The following is a 14894-nucleotide window of genomic DNA, read 5'->3' as shown; positions in this document are numbered from 1 at the left end:
AGTAACTATAAAAAAAAGCTTCTGTTTCCATTTTACCACTTTAACTGATAGATAGCATTTTAAATGGGTAATTCCACCTTGAACTTCTGACTACATAATTCTTCAGCAAGAACAAAGAGGTGGGGAGTGGGTGTGTGCTGATGCTATCTGGAATGCCGGTGGTGTAATCAAGTGTAAAGACAAATCTGGGACGGATCTTTGGATCTTCCTCCAGTCCTTGAGTTCTTCCGCCAAACAATGTTGTGGAGGATACGGAGTAAAGGTCAGGGATTTTCAAGGCCAGTGTTTGTGGGTCTAGGTAGAGAAAGAAGAAACGGATGAAGGAAAAAGAGCACTTTTTTCTTGGGCCTGTTTGAGCCCTGCATAAAATTTTATCCTTTAATGATGAGTGACGATGCCTTGTTTCTATTAGGGCCAATGTCTGCTGTCATTCTGTGGTGTACGTGTGAGTGTGCATATGTGTGTATGGGGGGGGGGGGCACTAAAGTATGATACCTTTTATATGAAGAGTAAACACTTCAAACCAGATATTTCTATCTCTCTGATTACCTGCTTAAAATATTCATTGTCCTACGTTGGCCAGCTAGGCCTCTTAGGTTATTGTGGTTTGTGGTCTAAGACCAGATGACCCCTTGACCGGTAGGGTACCCATAAACAGGTTTCCATTCATGAGTCAGTTAATTCTCTCACGTCCAAACATTTTGATTCAATGGCATTCACGACTTTGTTGTGATAGTTATTTGCTGCATTGTTAAAAGAGCTGCAACCACAACAGTAATCACCTGAACAACCTCCAAAGAGCTCAAAGGAGTGCTGCCTTGATCCCACGTTAGTTGCGGATGTTGTCTGTCACAATTATTGCAAGGCTTTCATGCAGTATATAAACCCACTGAAGACAGACTGACTTTCCTATCACTCGGATTTCCCACTTACCCCGGCATGAGAATACTCTGGACTTGTCTTTAACCCGTTTATATCCGGGACTCGTCCTCAACGGGTTAAAGGAATTGGTGAACCAGTGATGCGGGAAGAAATTTATATTTGGCGCTGGGTTGAATCACAAACTGTAGGCATTCATTATCTTCCTATATTCAGAGTTTGTACAGAGGGCATCTGTCGCTGAAATCCTGGAAATAGCATCTGGAGCTGTTGTCGAGTGTCACAGTTTATCTTGTACTTACTAATTTTCCCAAAATACATTAATTTTGCCTTGACAGAGTCACCCTTGTTGACTAGGCAAGGATCATAATCCAAGATACCCTAACAATAGGGCATGATGTTCACCCCTCCCTCGATGGCATTGTCTATTATAAGTGGGGCAAAAAAAAATATTGACTGATACTCCTTTTCAGAACCGTTTCTTCTCAGTGTTATCAGTTTTAATAACTCCTGGTGATTCAGCAGAGAAGATTCTGATCATTATCACCAACTATTTTCTCCACCTACTTTTGGGTTAAAGAGACATTGACGCCTGGTGAAAATTGTTAGCTTGCTATTCATGGGAACCAACAACATCAACTAGCTAGCTCTGTGTGTGTGTGTGTGTGTGTGTGTGTGTGTGTGTGTGTGTGTGTGCATTTTTTCACCTTCAGTGACAAGGGTTGGATAGTATCTGGTACCCCAAGTCCCATTTTAAAGGACAAGTCCACATTCATATACATAAGGATTGAGAGAATGCAGCAATATTAGTAGAACACATCAGTGAAAGTTTGAGGAAAATTGGACAATCCGTCTAAAAGTTACGAATATTTTAAGTATCTGCTCAGTCACTACTGGAAGAGAAGACTACTACAGTGTATGATGTCACATGCGTACAACTATATAATGAAAATAAAAAGAGAATTTCACAAAACTTTACTTTTTGAATAAAGTGCACATTTCTTCGACTTGCTACTGACGTATGTTAAAGGTAATATTATTCCCCCTGCCTTCTAAAAGAGAGAAGTCGAGTGTTCTTTTGTTATTCGAGAAAAATGGAAATATGTTGAATTTTCTTTATTCTTTCTTTATATCGTTGTACTCATGTGACATCACAAGCTATAGTAGTCTTTTCGTCCAGCCGTGACTGAGCAAAAACTTCAAAAATTCATAACTTTTTAACGGATTGTCCGATTTTGCTCAAACTCTCACTGATGTGTTCTACTAATATTGCTGCATTCACCCAACCCACATGTCTATGAAGGTGAACTTGTCCTTTAACCCATTGATCAGGACAGGCTGATTTTGCTACAACACACATTTCCCATAGACACCTGCCTGAGAATACTCCGGACTCGTCTTCAACGGGTTAATGGACCTTACCCTAACCCTAACCCTAACCCAGGTAGTGTCCAGGTAACAAAATTTCTCAGAAATTCTGATAAAACTGCAGGAGAGAACAAGACATAATTGATAGACACATTTAATAGACACACACCAAAAACCTTACCCAGGTAGGTTTCTACGAAGGGGTGTGTCCACTGATGCGACTACCCCGCCCACTGACCAGCGCCATGTGTCTCTAAACAAAATAAGGTTAAGGATCCTGTGTACATAGAGATCAGTGGTTACAATCCATGCACGATTTCGGCGCGCGGTTCGTCAGTCATTCTCTGCGTGCAATGTTGCGCATGCGTGTGGAGTGTAACAAAGGAATGTTACTGCGGTTGCATTGTAAAAGGAGAGTTGCCAGGGTATTGTCGCGGCAATTTTTGGCAAAAGTTACAGCAGCAATATCCAAGCAACATTTTGCAAGAACCATTTTAACAGGCAGGGTGAAAAAAGATGACCCTGACAGTACTTGTATGTTGCCACGGTAACTCTAGTTTGAAAAGCTGCTAAAACGGAGCTTCATTCACAAGGCTCAAATGGTCATCAGTGTGTCAACTTTTATCCAAAGTGATGAATGATATAAAGACGATATATAGAAAAAACATATTTTCACTTTTCTCGCATAATAATAGGAGTACATCACTTGCCTTTTTTAGGAGGCAGGGGGAAAGAATATTACACTTAACATACATCAGTAACAAGTCAAGGGAATGTGCATTTTCTTCAAATTTTTGTGGAATTCTCTTTACATTTCCTTTATATTGTTCTATGCAAGCGGCATCACAAACTGTAGTATGTATTCTAAGGGAGTGTTCAACGTCATAATTCTAAACAAGCTCTGGCCTGCAGAGTGATAAATATTTCCTTTCAGGCTGAATGATTTTTTAGCTCTCACATTTCAACGCCGCAGAGAAATGGCGTGATTTTTGTTTTGTTCAGAATACTGCAGTAGTCATCCAACAGCGCTCATTATGATACATGTAATTTAGAAAGACAAATCATCCCTTTGTGTTCACTGAACCACGTGAGTGAAGTAAAACACAATTTTGTGGAATAGATGTTATCGTCTCTCTTTCCTTTCAGTCCCTGCTTCGCTTGATTTGATATCATTCATAAAAGTTCTGGAGCCGAAATGTCTGAGGGAGAATCAATTCAGCTATAATTAAACACAGCGAAGCAGGCATTAAAAGTTCGGCTAGCTTTGAGTATCAGATTCAAGTTCACAAAAACCTTGAACTAGTGTAAAAATAAGGGAATATCTTTTTATGATGCAAATGCATAATTACTGAAGCCATGATTCAAATGGGAATCAGCCTATAACATTGCCCAGGTATTGATGAACTGATACAAGATTTAGCATTTTGTCTGAATTCTTAAAAGCTTGCTCAAAAGTCCATACCCGTTTATCTGGTCAGTTATGATTTGCTAAAAATAAAGTCCATCATCAAAAAGTAACTTTTGCTCTGTGACAAATAGTAAGAGAGAGAGATACATAAATACTTTCTCTAAGTGAGCTATTTAATGTGCATAGAATTCTTTGAGAATCAATTTTCATGACAGTGATATAATTTTATGGTATCCCGTTTATGCGTTGCATAGCCATACCTCCATTTAACTATACCATGAAAAAGAAAAAGAATCTGAGAATATGATGGGTCTTCTATTTTAAATGTCGGCAATGACAATATCCCTCCTCCCTAACTCAGTTTATGGGACTATTTGGTTTTTTTCTGATTTATGACAGTGAAAATGCCCCATACTTTTAAGTAAAAGGACTTGGCATATTGTAAATAGGAAATTTTGCTGTAAGTAAAAGGACTTGGAATATCATAAGTAGGAAATTTTGCCGTAGATTTATTTCTATCAACAATTTTTATGCCCGCGCTTCAGTAAATAAGGACCTAGACGAATGCTTTGTTTTGTGTCACATGGTTGAGGAAAATTAGAGATATATCAGGAACAGCAGTTGCATCTTTGCAGGCTGTCACGCTTTCCTTTCACCTCTCGTGTTTTTCAATATGCACACTTAAAGGACAAGTTCACCTTCATAAACATAAGGATTGAGAGAATGCAGCAATATTAGTAGAACACGTCAGTGAAAGTTTGAGGAAAATTGGACAATCGATGCAAAAGTTATGAATTTTTTAAATTTTTGTGTTGGAACTGCTGGACGAGGAGACTACTACAGCTTGTGATGTGATATGCGTACAACAGTATAAAGAAAATGTAAGAAAATTTAACATATTTTCAATTTTTTTCACATAACAAAAGAGCATTTGACTTGCCTCTTTCTAAAGGCAGGGGGAATAATATTACCCATAACATATGTCGGTAACGAGTCAAGGGAATGTGTCCTTTTTTTCAAAAGATGAAATTTTGTGAAATTCTCTTTATATTTTCTTTATATTGTTGTACGCATGTGACATCGTACACTGCAGTAGTCTTCTCATCCAGCGGTTACTGCACAAAAACTTCAAAAAATCATAACTTTTGAATGGATTGTCTGATTTTCCTCAAACTTGCAATGATGTGTTCTACTAATATTGCTACATTTTCTCAATCCTTATGTTCATGAAGGTGAACTTGTCCTTTAAAGCCCATTTTACCAGCAAAATATTGTGACATTAAAATTCACAATGAACCCGTTTACAGTGCGGGGCTGGGCCGAGCCCCACAATTTTGTCCGTTTACACTGCCGGGCTCGGCCGCGCTTTTGATTCAAACCTTTCAATATGTTGTCGTAGTGGCGCTCTGCTTGTAAACAAATGCAATTTGGTATTGTCTGGTTTTCAGACCCTTTGCCAAATGAATTCCGTGGCGACAAAGTCGCCGTTCGGGCAAAGGCCTTTGCGGAAGGAAAAAATCGTTTGCAGGACAAAACCACCTTAAACTATACTAGTTTTCAACGTTGAGGGGGTTAATATCCTGAACAGCGAAATAGTACAGGCAGAGGGTTTGGAAGCCAGACTAAAATTGGCCACGCATTTTGCCCAGTTTACGTTTACACTGAGAAAAGGCCGGGCTCGGCCACGGTTCGGCCGCAGCCAAGACCACCTCCAGAGCGAGGCCAAATGCGAGGCCAATTTTGGCCTCGCATTTGGCCTTTTGCGCGTTTACACTGAAGCGGGGCTCGGCCGGGCCTCGCACTATAAACGGGGTCAATGTCATAGGGTTTCATTTGCATTGCAGCAAAATAACAGTGACGTTAGAAATGTCGTTGGCAGTCTGCTCTTTGCGTAAAAATAGACATCATGGGCAACTTTATGTTTTATTTGTTGCAACAGAGAATGTAAAGGGTTATTATGTGACAAATATCCTGTGTTTTCTGTAACAAACTTTCTTGATGCAAAATGTCATGGCAAACTTCACATGAAACTGTAGAAAATCGCACTCTCGTCCGCAGTCTTTCTTGTGCTATTTTGCATTTGGTAAGGTTGCCAAGCATCATTTCCCCCAAATATTCTGCTTTCTCCAATGTCGCAATTTTCTATGGGCAATGTGAACAGCCTGTAGTGTTTCTCTCTCGAAAAGAGAAATTATGCCAAAGTCTTGTCCATTTTAGTTAGGTATGAGCCATTCCAAACAACCTCATCTTTGGCATATAGAAGCATGAGATATATTCTAAATGACACAAACAGATTGGCTATGATGGAGGGGATGGTATTCAAAACTCCCCAGTTGGTCGAAAAGAAGGTATGCAGTCGCTGCTGCTTCTTGGGAGAAGGCCTTTCTCAAGAGTCAGTGTCCGGAAGAGATCGCATTGACTCTTAATGATGAAAAAGGGAAATCGGGGCATTCAGACGAGGACCAAAATATAAGGTTTGGACTGCGATCAAGACTCATAATTATGCTTTGATCAAACCTGCAGAAAAAATGTTGACATTTAAGGGTGGACCAGGGTGGACTGTGCACCAACCTCCATCTTATAGGAGTTTTCCACAAATGTTCGTAGTTTTTGTTCTTGCAAAATGCAGATTTCTAATCACATCACTGTAATCATAAAAGATCACGAACATGATGAGATCATGCTCATGCTGATCAGAGTGAGCTGATATGACTGACAGTGAGCAAGCTCCTTTAGAAAACAGGATATTTTTGGCTGACTGTTGGTGTTAAGATATCATTTTTTTGGGGGGGGGGGGTGGGGAGGTGTGGGGCCATGGTCTAAACTCCATTTTCATTGAAGTTATTCCCCGCACTGCATTTGATTGCACATTTGAAAAACGGGGTAGTTCCTGCTCGATCCAAACTGAACTTTTTCCTCTTCTTTTTCCCTATGTCTGTGTGTCCCCATAGAGTAGCATGGCATTCCCTGGTGAAGATTAGTTCAAGGCCGGTGGGCTTGTTATTAATAAGCCCCTGTCTCGTCTCAAGATCAGACTGTGGCGAGGTTGAAAAAGATGACGGTCTTTTGGCTGGTCCCCGTCAGAGCTCAGAGCGTAGTTGCATCTAGCCTATATTAAAGGCTTTCTCTCTCGATGTCCTTATCACAAAAGGCATGAGCGGGGTTTGGCCACGTGAGATAGCGTCAAGTAACCAGTGAGAAGCATGGGCCTGTGGAGAATTATTGTGCAATTTTTATTCTTTTCTTTTGGAATTTGGAATTTGGGATTTTGGCAGATGGCAGCAAAAATCACAACTGATGGGTTGGATCACTATTTGAAAGCAAGTTTTGCTTGGCTTCTTTAATACATATTTCTGTCCCCGTTTTGTCCCTTGCGAAATAAAAAACTGCAAATCTTGCTCGACGATTTATATAAAATGAGCTGAGCACAATGGTACCAATGAGGCAATCAATAGGGTTAAAAGGATCCTCGATCTTTTGGTCGGCACTTCTCCGAGTCTTGACGTACTGAGTCAATAAACTGAGAAAAGTTGAAACAATGCCAACGAATTGAAACTTTGAAATGCACCATCGGTGATGATTGTAAGCCTGTCAGTCAAAATTTGCAGCTATAAGAATAATTTATTAATAGACTATTTGACAAATGTTCTTCAACCTTGGGAGTTTTATAACCACACACGCACACACACACACACACACACACACACACACAATCGTTTATAGAGTTTCACCTGTTCTTAGTGGGATGGTGAAACCGCTAGCAATCACATATCAAAATTTGATATCAAATGCTGATATCATTGCTTCACAATTCTCCCACTGGTGTGTTTACTACACAAGCATAAAAGTCATGTTTTTGCAACTGCAAGTGCTGCATGGCAACAAGATACAGTAAAAGGATGAATGTTTGCATGCATTTTAATTTTGCAAGAGCTAAGACTCACAAAATTAAAATGCATGTGAATGTTTTTGTCTACACTATACGCATTGAATGTTAGAGGTAACTTGTGAAAATTTTATGCTGCGAAAAAGGCTGTCGGCTCCAATTTGCGGAAATATCGTGTTTTACAGTATTGTTTGTTTGGTTTAACACAGCAATGATATGCAGAAGACACAGGTCTATTCTCTCCACTTCATTTACAAAGGAGAAAATTCAGCCAAGGCTGGTGTGTTGGTCGATAAGGAGAATCGTCTCTTCATCTAATTTACATAAATGTGGTTGTAACCAATTTTACAGTTGTTTTAAAATATATAAAACTTTGCAGCACCCCTTACTGTTACAACCAAAAAACCACACTGAGAATAATATCACACAAGAGAACTAATGGAATGATTTAAAGGCGATTTATTAGCAGCAGCAAGAGTGTCTTTTAGCAAGTTCATGTGTTTTTCACAACTTTGATATGACTTATATCTTTCTGTTTGCTTCCTACTATTCTATTCCTTATTCTCACTGACCACAATTACCATCTTTCTTGACATGCATTGATATCTGTTATTTGTACATTGTATTCAGTGACTTTACTTTTCTCTCTCTCTTCCATTGCACTTGCCTTTTTTGTCGATCAGTTATATGTTTCAAGTTGTTTTCTCTACATTGTACAAGTTGTATACTAATTTTGTATTATTTCATATTTTTGTTATAATGATTTAGCATTCAAGGCCTTGCTGTAAAACAACTTCTCGGTGATAGCATGATTTTTTTTTCTCTTTTGTTGTTGTTGCTATGGCTGAAATTTAAAATAGACTCAACTCATTAACATCAACTTGAACTCAGAGTGGAAATGCACTTTGATGTAAAAAATCGAACCCTCTTTCAAACATTGCATTGTACATAGCTCAATGGATCATTTTTTTTCCCTTTCTGCTAATCTTAAGCCCCTATCAAATGTATGGGTAATCCCTCGGAGGAAATTATAATGGAGTCAAACTCGTATTACTGTTTGGTGATCAAATTTGAGATAACATTGATTGGCAACATAGGTCAGAGTTAGAAAGCTAAATCTTCCCCAGATCATATTCAAGGGTGCCCCAATCGGGCACTAATTCCTGATCGTCAGTGCAAATTACTCCCCAAGATTTATTTCGAAGATATCCTTTAGCTGGACTGAAAAGGAGGGAAAGTGCAATCGACCGTCACCATGTTCGTGTGCATCGAAATCGCTGCCACCAAATTTCGCATGCATGTCAATGTCACGGCTCTATTCTTGTTGTTGAGTTTCAAGGTTTTATTGCGCTTGCTGCCAACATTTTGAAAACATTTCAACTTTCCGTCCAGTCCCCTCCCCATACAACAATAAAAGATAAAGAGAACCCCCCCCCCCCAAAAAAAAAAAAAAAAACCCACAGAAACGAGTTGGAAATGAAATGCACATTAACATGAAACCAAAGAAAGTCGTTTTGGCAATTCAACCTGTCATATTCGTGGAAAGTGATTACAGGTCTCATTTCAGAGTAGAAGCTGATGTGCAATCCTTTCAAAGCGTGTAAGCTCATGCTGAGATACATCATATAAGAACTCTATGGACTTGAAATTAATGCCTGTGCAGGCCATTCTGCATTTTCAGGTATGAGAATGCATCCTTTATTAACTTTGAACACTTTAAAAAAAATGCTTGAGGAAAAAGGATGCCCCAAATTGAGTGAGGTGGCGAGAAGGTGTGAGAGCAGTTAGTGTGAGAGTGAAGTAAATCCAGCTACCCATCCCCCCAAGTTATCGGGGACAAATTTGGATAAAATATGAAGGCCGGATGATGATGATGATGATGATGATGATGATGATGATGATGATGATGATGATGATGATGATGATGATGATGATGATGACGATGATGGTGCGTGATGATGATGATGATGACGATGATGATGATGATGATGATGATGATGATGATGATGATGATGATGTGTATAGATGGCAGCATAAGTTGATCATCAATATGCGGTCCAAGCACACAATGCTAACAAGTAATGCCATACCCACTCTTCACAATTTCTCCCATTACGGCCATCCCCATATAATAATGCATTACATGGGATATTTGACCCATTGCTCACATGGAATATGATGAAGTCATCCTAAATTAGTCTCTGGGGGAAATTCAGACTCTTAGAGGGAATATTATGTTTATGAGTACAACGATATAAAGAAAGAATAAAGAAAATTCAACATATTTCCATTTTTCTCGCATAAGAAAAGAACGCTCGTCTTCTCTCTTTCAGAAGGCAGGGGAATAATATTACCCTTGATATACATCAGTAGCAAGTCAAAGAACTGTGCACTTTATTCAAAAAGTAAAGTTTTGTGAAATTCTCTTTTTATTTTCCTTATATAGTTGTACGCATGTGACATCATACACTGTAGTAGTCTTCTCTTCCAGCAGTGACTGCGCAGATATTTAAAATATTCTTAACTTTTGAACGGATTGTCCAATTTTCCTCAAACTTTCACTGATGTGTTCTATTAATATTGCTGCATTCTCTCAATCCTTATGTATATAAAGGTGGACTTGTCATTTAAGGTAATCTCCATTGATCAATGATCAGTTTCTAGATACTGTATCTGTGCCAATCAGTGAGGAAAACACCCTAGTCTCTGTTCTACAATTTATTAAGCGAACAAGGCACAGCAAGGGTTAAGAAATAAAAATGAGACTGTGTCCTAGCAATGAGTGGCGATTTTAGGGATGGGGGTAGGGGAAAGGGAGGGTATATATTTGGAAATGCACACTCTCAGGGAAGTTTAAAGTGCAGAAGTAATGAGTTTGTGTTGATTGGTACAGAGTCTTGTTCTGATTATCCGATTGTTTGTTTGACAGCATCCGTCTCTTTTTTGTTTCTGTCAGTATCCTCTGTGTCTCTATAGCTTTTGTTGGCCCGAACGAGAGCTTTTGTAGAAAAGTGCTATGGTCTCGTGACCTCATTTCAGAGGGATGATGCAGCGAGTGTTTATAGACGGCTAACATTATTGCGTGGCGGGCCCTCGCTCCATCCTTGAACTTTCAATCTGGCTTGCGTGCCGACGGAGTTCATATTTTGCAGCTATACATACGTGCACTGGCGGCATGAAAAGAGTAGGCTTGGCTCGCTCTTCCTGTCAGAGTCTTTTGTACCGGCGAGTCGGTGAACTATTCTGACATTTTCGGGCCCATTTTCTGGGTTTCTGGATCAGCCGTTTGAGTTGCCAGCTGAGAAACAAGGTCATGAAATTATCTGCTCCAAATTATCTGTTCCAAATTATCATCATCGAGAAAAAAAAAGAAAGAAGAAAGCATCATTGACTCAGAGTAATATACTGACAAGAGCTTGGAGGTCATATGAAGGGATTCCACGGTTCATATTTTCAGTCCGTGTGTATATGCTGATCCATAAAAATTGTGCTCATATCAAACAACTTTCACCTGATTAGTTGTTGTTGTTCAAATTGAATCTCAAATATTAGTTACTTCTGTGCCATAAACGTGGTCTGAGTTAGAACGCACATCATGCTTTCTAGAATTAAAACTTTCTCTTTCCAACGGAGACCCCAAAGCCGCCATGATCAAGTTATGCTCAGTTTTGAAACCTTGGCCCCGTGGGAGGAGGGTAAGGTGATAATTTGCGTATCTTACAAACCAACAACTTTGTGTATCAGGAGGTTTACAATCTACACTCTTAAACCAAAAAAAAAGTATGATATGTGATCATTTCGCTTGCAAGTGTAATACTTTTTAATGATTTGTGCCGGTGGTGGACAGATTCGAGAAAACGAGTAGAGTGATTGAGCAGATAGGCCCTACATGGTTAGATCTGTGATTTGCAAAAGTCTTTTGACAGACCCAGTGCTGTTTTGTTGTAGAGTATTACCATTGGCTATGCTTAAAGGGATCGTATGGTTTTGGTTGAGACCTAATTTCAGGTTTCTAACATTTTTTGGTGAGATAATGAGAAACCTCTAGTGAAATATGAAAGAGCATGTAATTCTATGAGGAATTCAATGTTTATTTGATGAAAATTGGTTTTGAAATGGCTGAGATATCCAAAAAGAGCGATTCTGATAAAGTGTGGGACCCACACTTTATCACGATCGCTTTGTTTCACTTTGTTTTTGGATGTTTCTGTCATTCCAAACCCGATTTTCATCAAATAAACTTTGAATTCCTCTTAAAATGGTATGCTCTGTACTATATCAGAAGTGTTTTCTTGGTATCTCGCAAAAAGTTAAAAGCCCAATTCTCATCTCCACCAATACTGTACTATCCCTTTAACCTGCTGAGGACAAGTCCTGAGTATAGGCCTACTCAGGCAGGTATCTGTTGGAAATGCATGTTGCAGCAAAATCAGCCTGTCCTCAACTGGTTAAAAAGGTCCTTCTAAACCATCAACTTAAATCTCCTCATTATTTGTATTAGTCCCATGTAGAGTAAAATGGAAGCAGAAATATAGTATATATTCTCATCTCTACAACCAAGCTTTGATTGAAAGTAGGCAGTGTTACACTAATTATAATGAAAGAATTTGTCCTTTTCTCTTATTCCCTTTCATTTGCTGGAATCACTTGGTCTTCCCTCCATCACACTGGACTGCAAATAGGTGAGTACGGTACTCTAAAGATGCTTTCAAACCTTTTAGCTTCGTTTTTAACAGATGGTGTGCAGTGCTTTTGTCAGTAGAAGCTAAGATCACAATGATTATTGGAATTTGTGAAGGTTCTCTACATGTGCTTAATTATATAACTTTTGTCTTAAGACACTGTCTTTAGACATTCAAAGGCAAGTGTCTATGGGAAATGCGTGTTGTGGCAAAATCAGTCTGTCCGCAATGGGTTAAAAAGAACAGAAATTTGTCTAGCTTTTTGTTTAGTTAGTATGCTGCAAGTGTAAAAATAAAACAGTTCGACAACCTTAGACCTAAGTATTTCCTCCTCTACCCAGCTGCATGGAAAAAAAAAAAGAAATGTAGGTCGGGATCACAGCAAACACTTTAGAGCAGCCAGAAGAACATGCCACATAAAATAACGGGCCAAAAGTTTAATGTGCAGAAGTAATGAGCTTGTGCATGTATTGGAGATTTACATACGCGCTTTAAAGTGCATGCTCTGCCTGGGTGAGGCACTGGGCGAGGCGCAATTTCCAGCATGTGTGTATGGATGGAAATTAGCTGCTTAGCAGATGTCTCCGAATGTTTTCTAGTTTTGTTTTTTGTTTTTTTACTCTTGATGAAGAATTACAGTTCCCATGAAATAAGCAGTAAGTGTTAAACGCCATAAAAGAGAGGAACAATGAATAGAAGTCAGTAATATGTGTGCAAGCCTTGAAAAATGGGAAAAAGGACAAGTCGTAAACAATGCAACAATAGCCTGATGTTGCAAGTTCTCATGCCTGTGCTGTCATAAGGAAGCAGTAACATTTTATGATTGACTGATCAAATACGAATTAGGGTTGGAGCTGGGCTGAACAAACAGAAAGGGGGAAAAAAGGTACGTAAGAGTGCAAAGGGAAGCATTTAATGAGAATATGGTTGAAATACTTGGAAAAGTAAAATGAGATGCTTTTATCGTGCATTTGTGCATTTCCTTGAACACACCCAAAGCTGAAGGACACATGTTACGTTATGGTATGAAAGAGAAAAGGTAGATGATAGAGTGTTTTCAGATGTACAGAAAGTGTTTTTTAATTGAAACATGATGGCAATGACTCATCACAAGAATCATGATTCAAATTACGTATAAAGTTATGCCGTGTGAATGCAAACTGGTATCACGGAGGGTGATTTGAATCATAATTTCAATCTTGCTTCAAATGATGGTCCGCCCCCTTTAATTTTCTTTACGGAATACCTGGATCTGCCCCTGATATTTCCTCTACTAAAATGGAAATGGTCGCTGTTAAAGAATAAGGGGAAAAATGCATTTTTTGGGGTAAGCATGTACCATGTACATGCATACCAGGCAAACCCACATCAAGCACTATGAGATGACAGTTTACTATTTCACACTTGATGAATTTGCCAGACAAATGCCGCACAGGACCGTGGAAGAGGGCACTATTTTACTGTTTTGGGTGATATGTGTCAAACACTGTCTCGATACACTGTTTGTCAGTGATCAGTCACAATGTGCTACTTTTTGTTTTGTTTCTCCATACAGCCTAGATGTTCCTCCCAAGATCTAATAGATCCATGATCTTTGTTCTTTTTCGTGCCACTTTTTTGGTTGGTAGGCCTATGTCATGAATGTATGAAAAAGACCCTCCATGGGGCCCAGACATAGGGTAGACTTACAGTAGATCTTAATACCCTAGGCCTGTTCACACTGGAAAAATATGGCAACATTAGAAAAAACATCAAACTTTTGGAGCTTTCCGTTCACAGTGCAGAGGAGGGAAAGACACAGTATCAGTAAAACTGAAAGTTTTCGTGTTTCTTTTCACTGTAATGTGTGTCCTCAGTGTTCTCAACAGTCTGTCGCTGACTACAGCTAGCTCTGATGTAACAACAAGCCCAGATTATATTGGCATCTGCATGCTTTATGCAATTCAAACCTTGAGTTGTGGTCGCAGAACAAATAAAGAGATTTTTTGTTCATGTGCAGTGAGCATTCTTGTTGCAAAATGTCACAGCAAACGAGTTCTGGTCTGCAGTTTTTCTGGTGATGCTTCACGTGGCTTGTGGCACAGTTGCCTATAGCAACTTTCAAGGAAATATTGCAAGTTTTCACTGGCAATAGGAATGGCCCTCCTTATTTAACATGTTGAAGGCTGGTCCTGAATATATTCAGGCAGGTGCCTATACAAAATACATGTCATAGCAAAATTAGCTCATCCTCAATGGGTTAAAAGTCTGGGCTAACAAAAAGTGGTCGTCAAGGATGTAACCATAAGTGCGGTCCTCTAAAGAAAGCCTTAAATGCAGAATATCTCCTTTCAAACTTGAAAGCCTCCCTCCCCCCCCCATGCCCCCACCCCCTCCTTGCCAATATAAAACATTGGTAGACTCCATTGTATTGTTCCATTTCGCGAAGGACACTCATATTTCGAGGAAAGAAATTGAACAAGCTATTGGAAAAGTGTGACAAGTGGGGTAAGGTTGTTTTTCCCTCCTAATATGTCAGTCTTGACTTAAACATAATCATAGAATGTCCCTGAGTTATTGATAGTGTCGGAGCTATAGACGTGAGCTCCGAATGCTGCCATTCATGCATCGCAAGTGCCCGACCGTCGTCTGATAAAAAAAAGGTGTCACGAACTAAAAGATACCCGAGACA

At 39.3% G+C, this 14894-nt stretch overlaps 1 protein-coding gene across 2 annotated transcripts in view; it reads left to right on the top strand.

Annotated features, from left to right (window-relative positions):
- Positions 1–14894, top strand: part of LOC139731577 (nuclear receptor subfamily 0 group B member 1-like) — a 171567-nt gene that overhangs the window by 112061 nt on the left and 44612 nt on the right. Inside the window, exon 3 of one of the 2 annotated variants that reach the window (XM_071642477.1) lies at positions 12224–12680. The exons of the other annotated variant lie outside the window; for it this stretch is intronic. Within the exon in view, the coding sequence (XP_071498578.1) occupies positions 12224–12303 (80 nt within the window). The 3' untranslated portion in view covers positions 12304–12680. Of the gene's footprint in view, positions 1–12223; positions 12681–14894 lie in introns of those variants that run through there. 2 annotated transcript variants of the gene reach the window in all.

The sequence above is a fragment of the Diadema antillarum genome, unplaced genomic scaffold, assembly GCF_040938485.1.
Source record: "Diadema antillarum isolate AM-2024a unplaced genomic scaffold, OU_Dant_1.0 scf00000022, whole genome shotgun sequence".
Taxonomy (NCBI): Eukaryota; Metazoa; Echinodermata; class Echinoidea; order Diadematoida; family Diadematidae; genus Diadema; species Diadema antillarum.
This window is presented reverse-complemented; position numbering and strand designations above follow the sequence as displayed.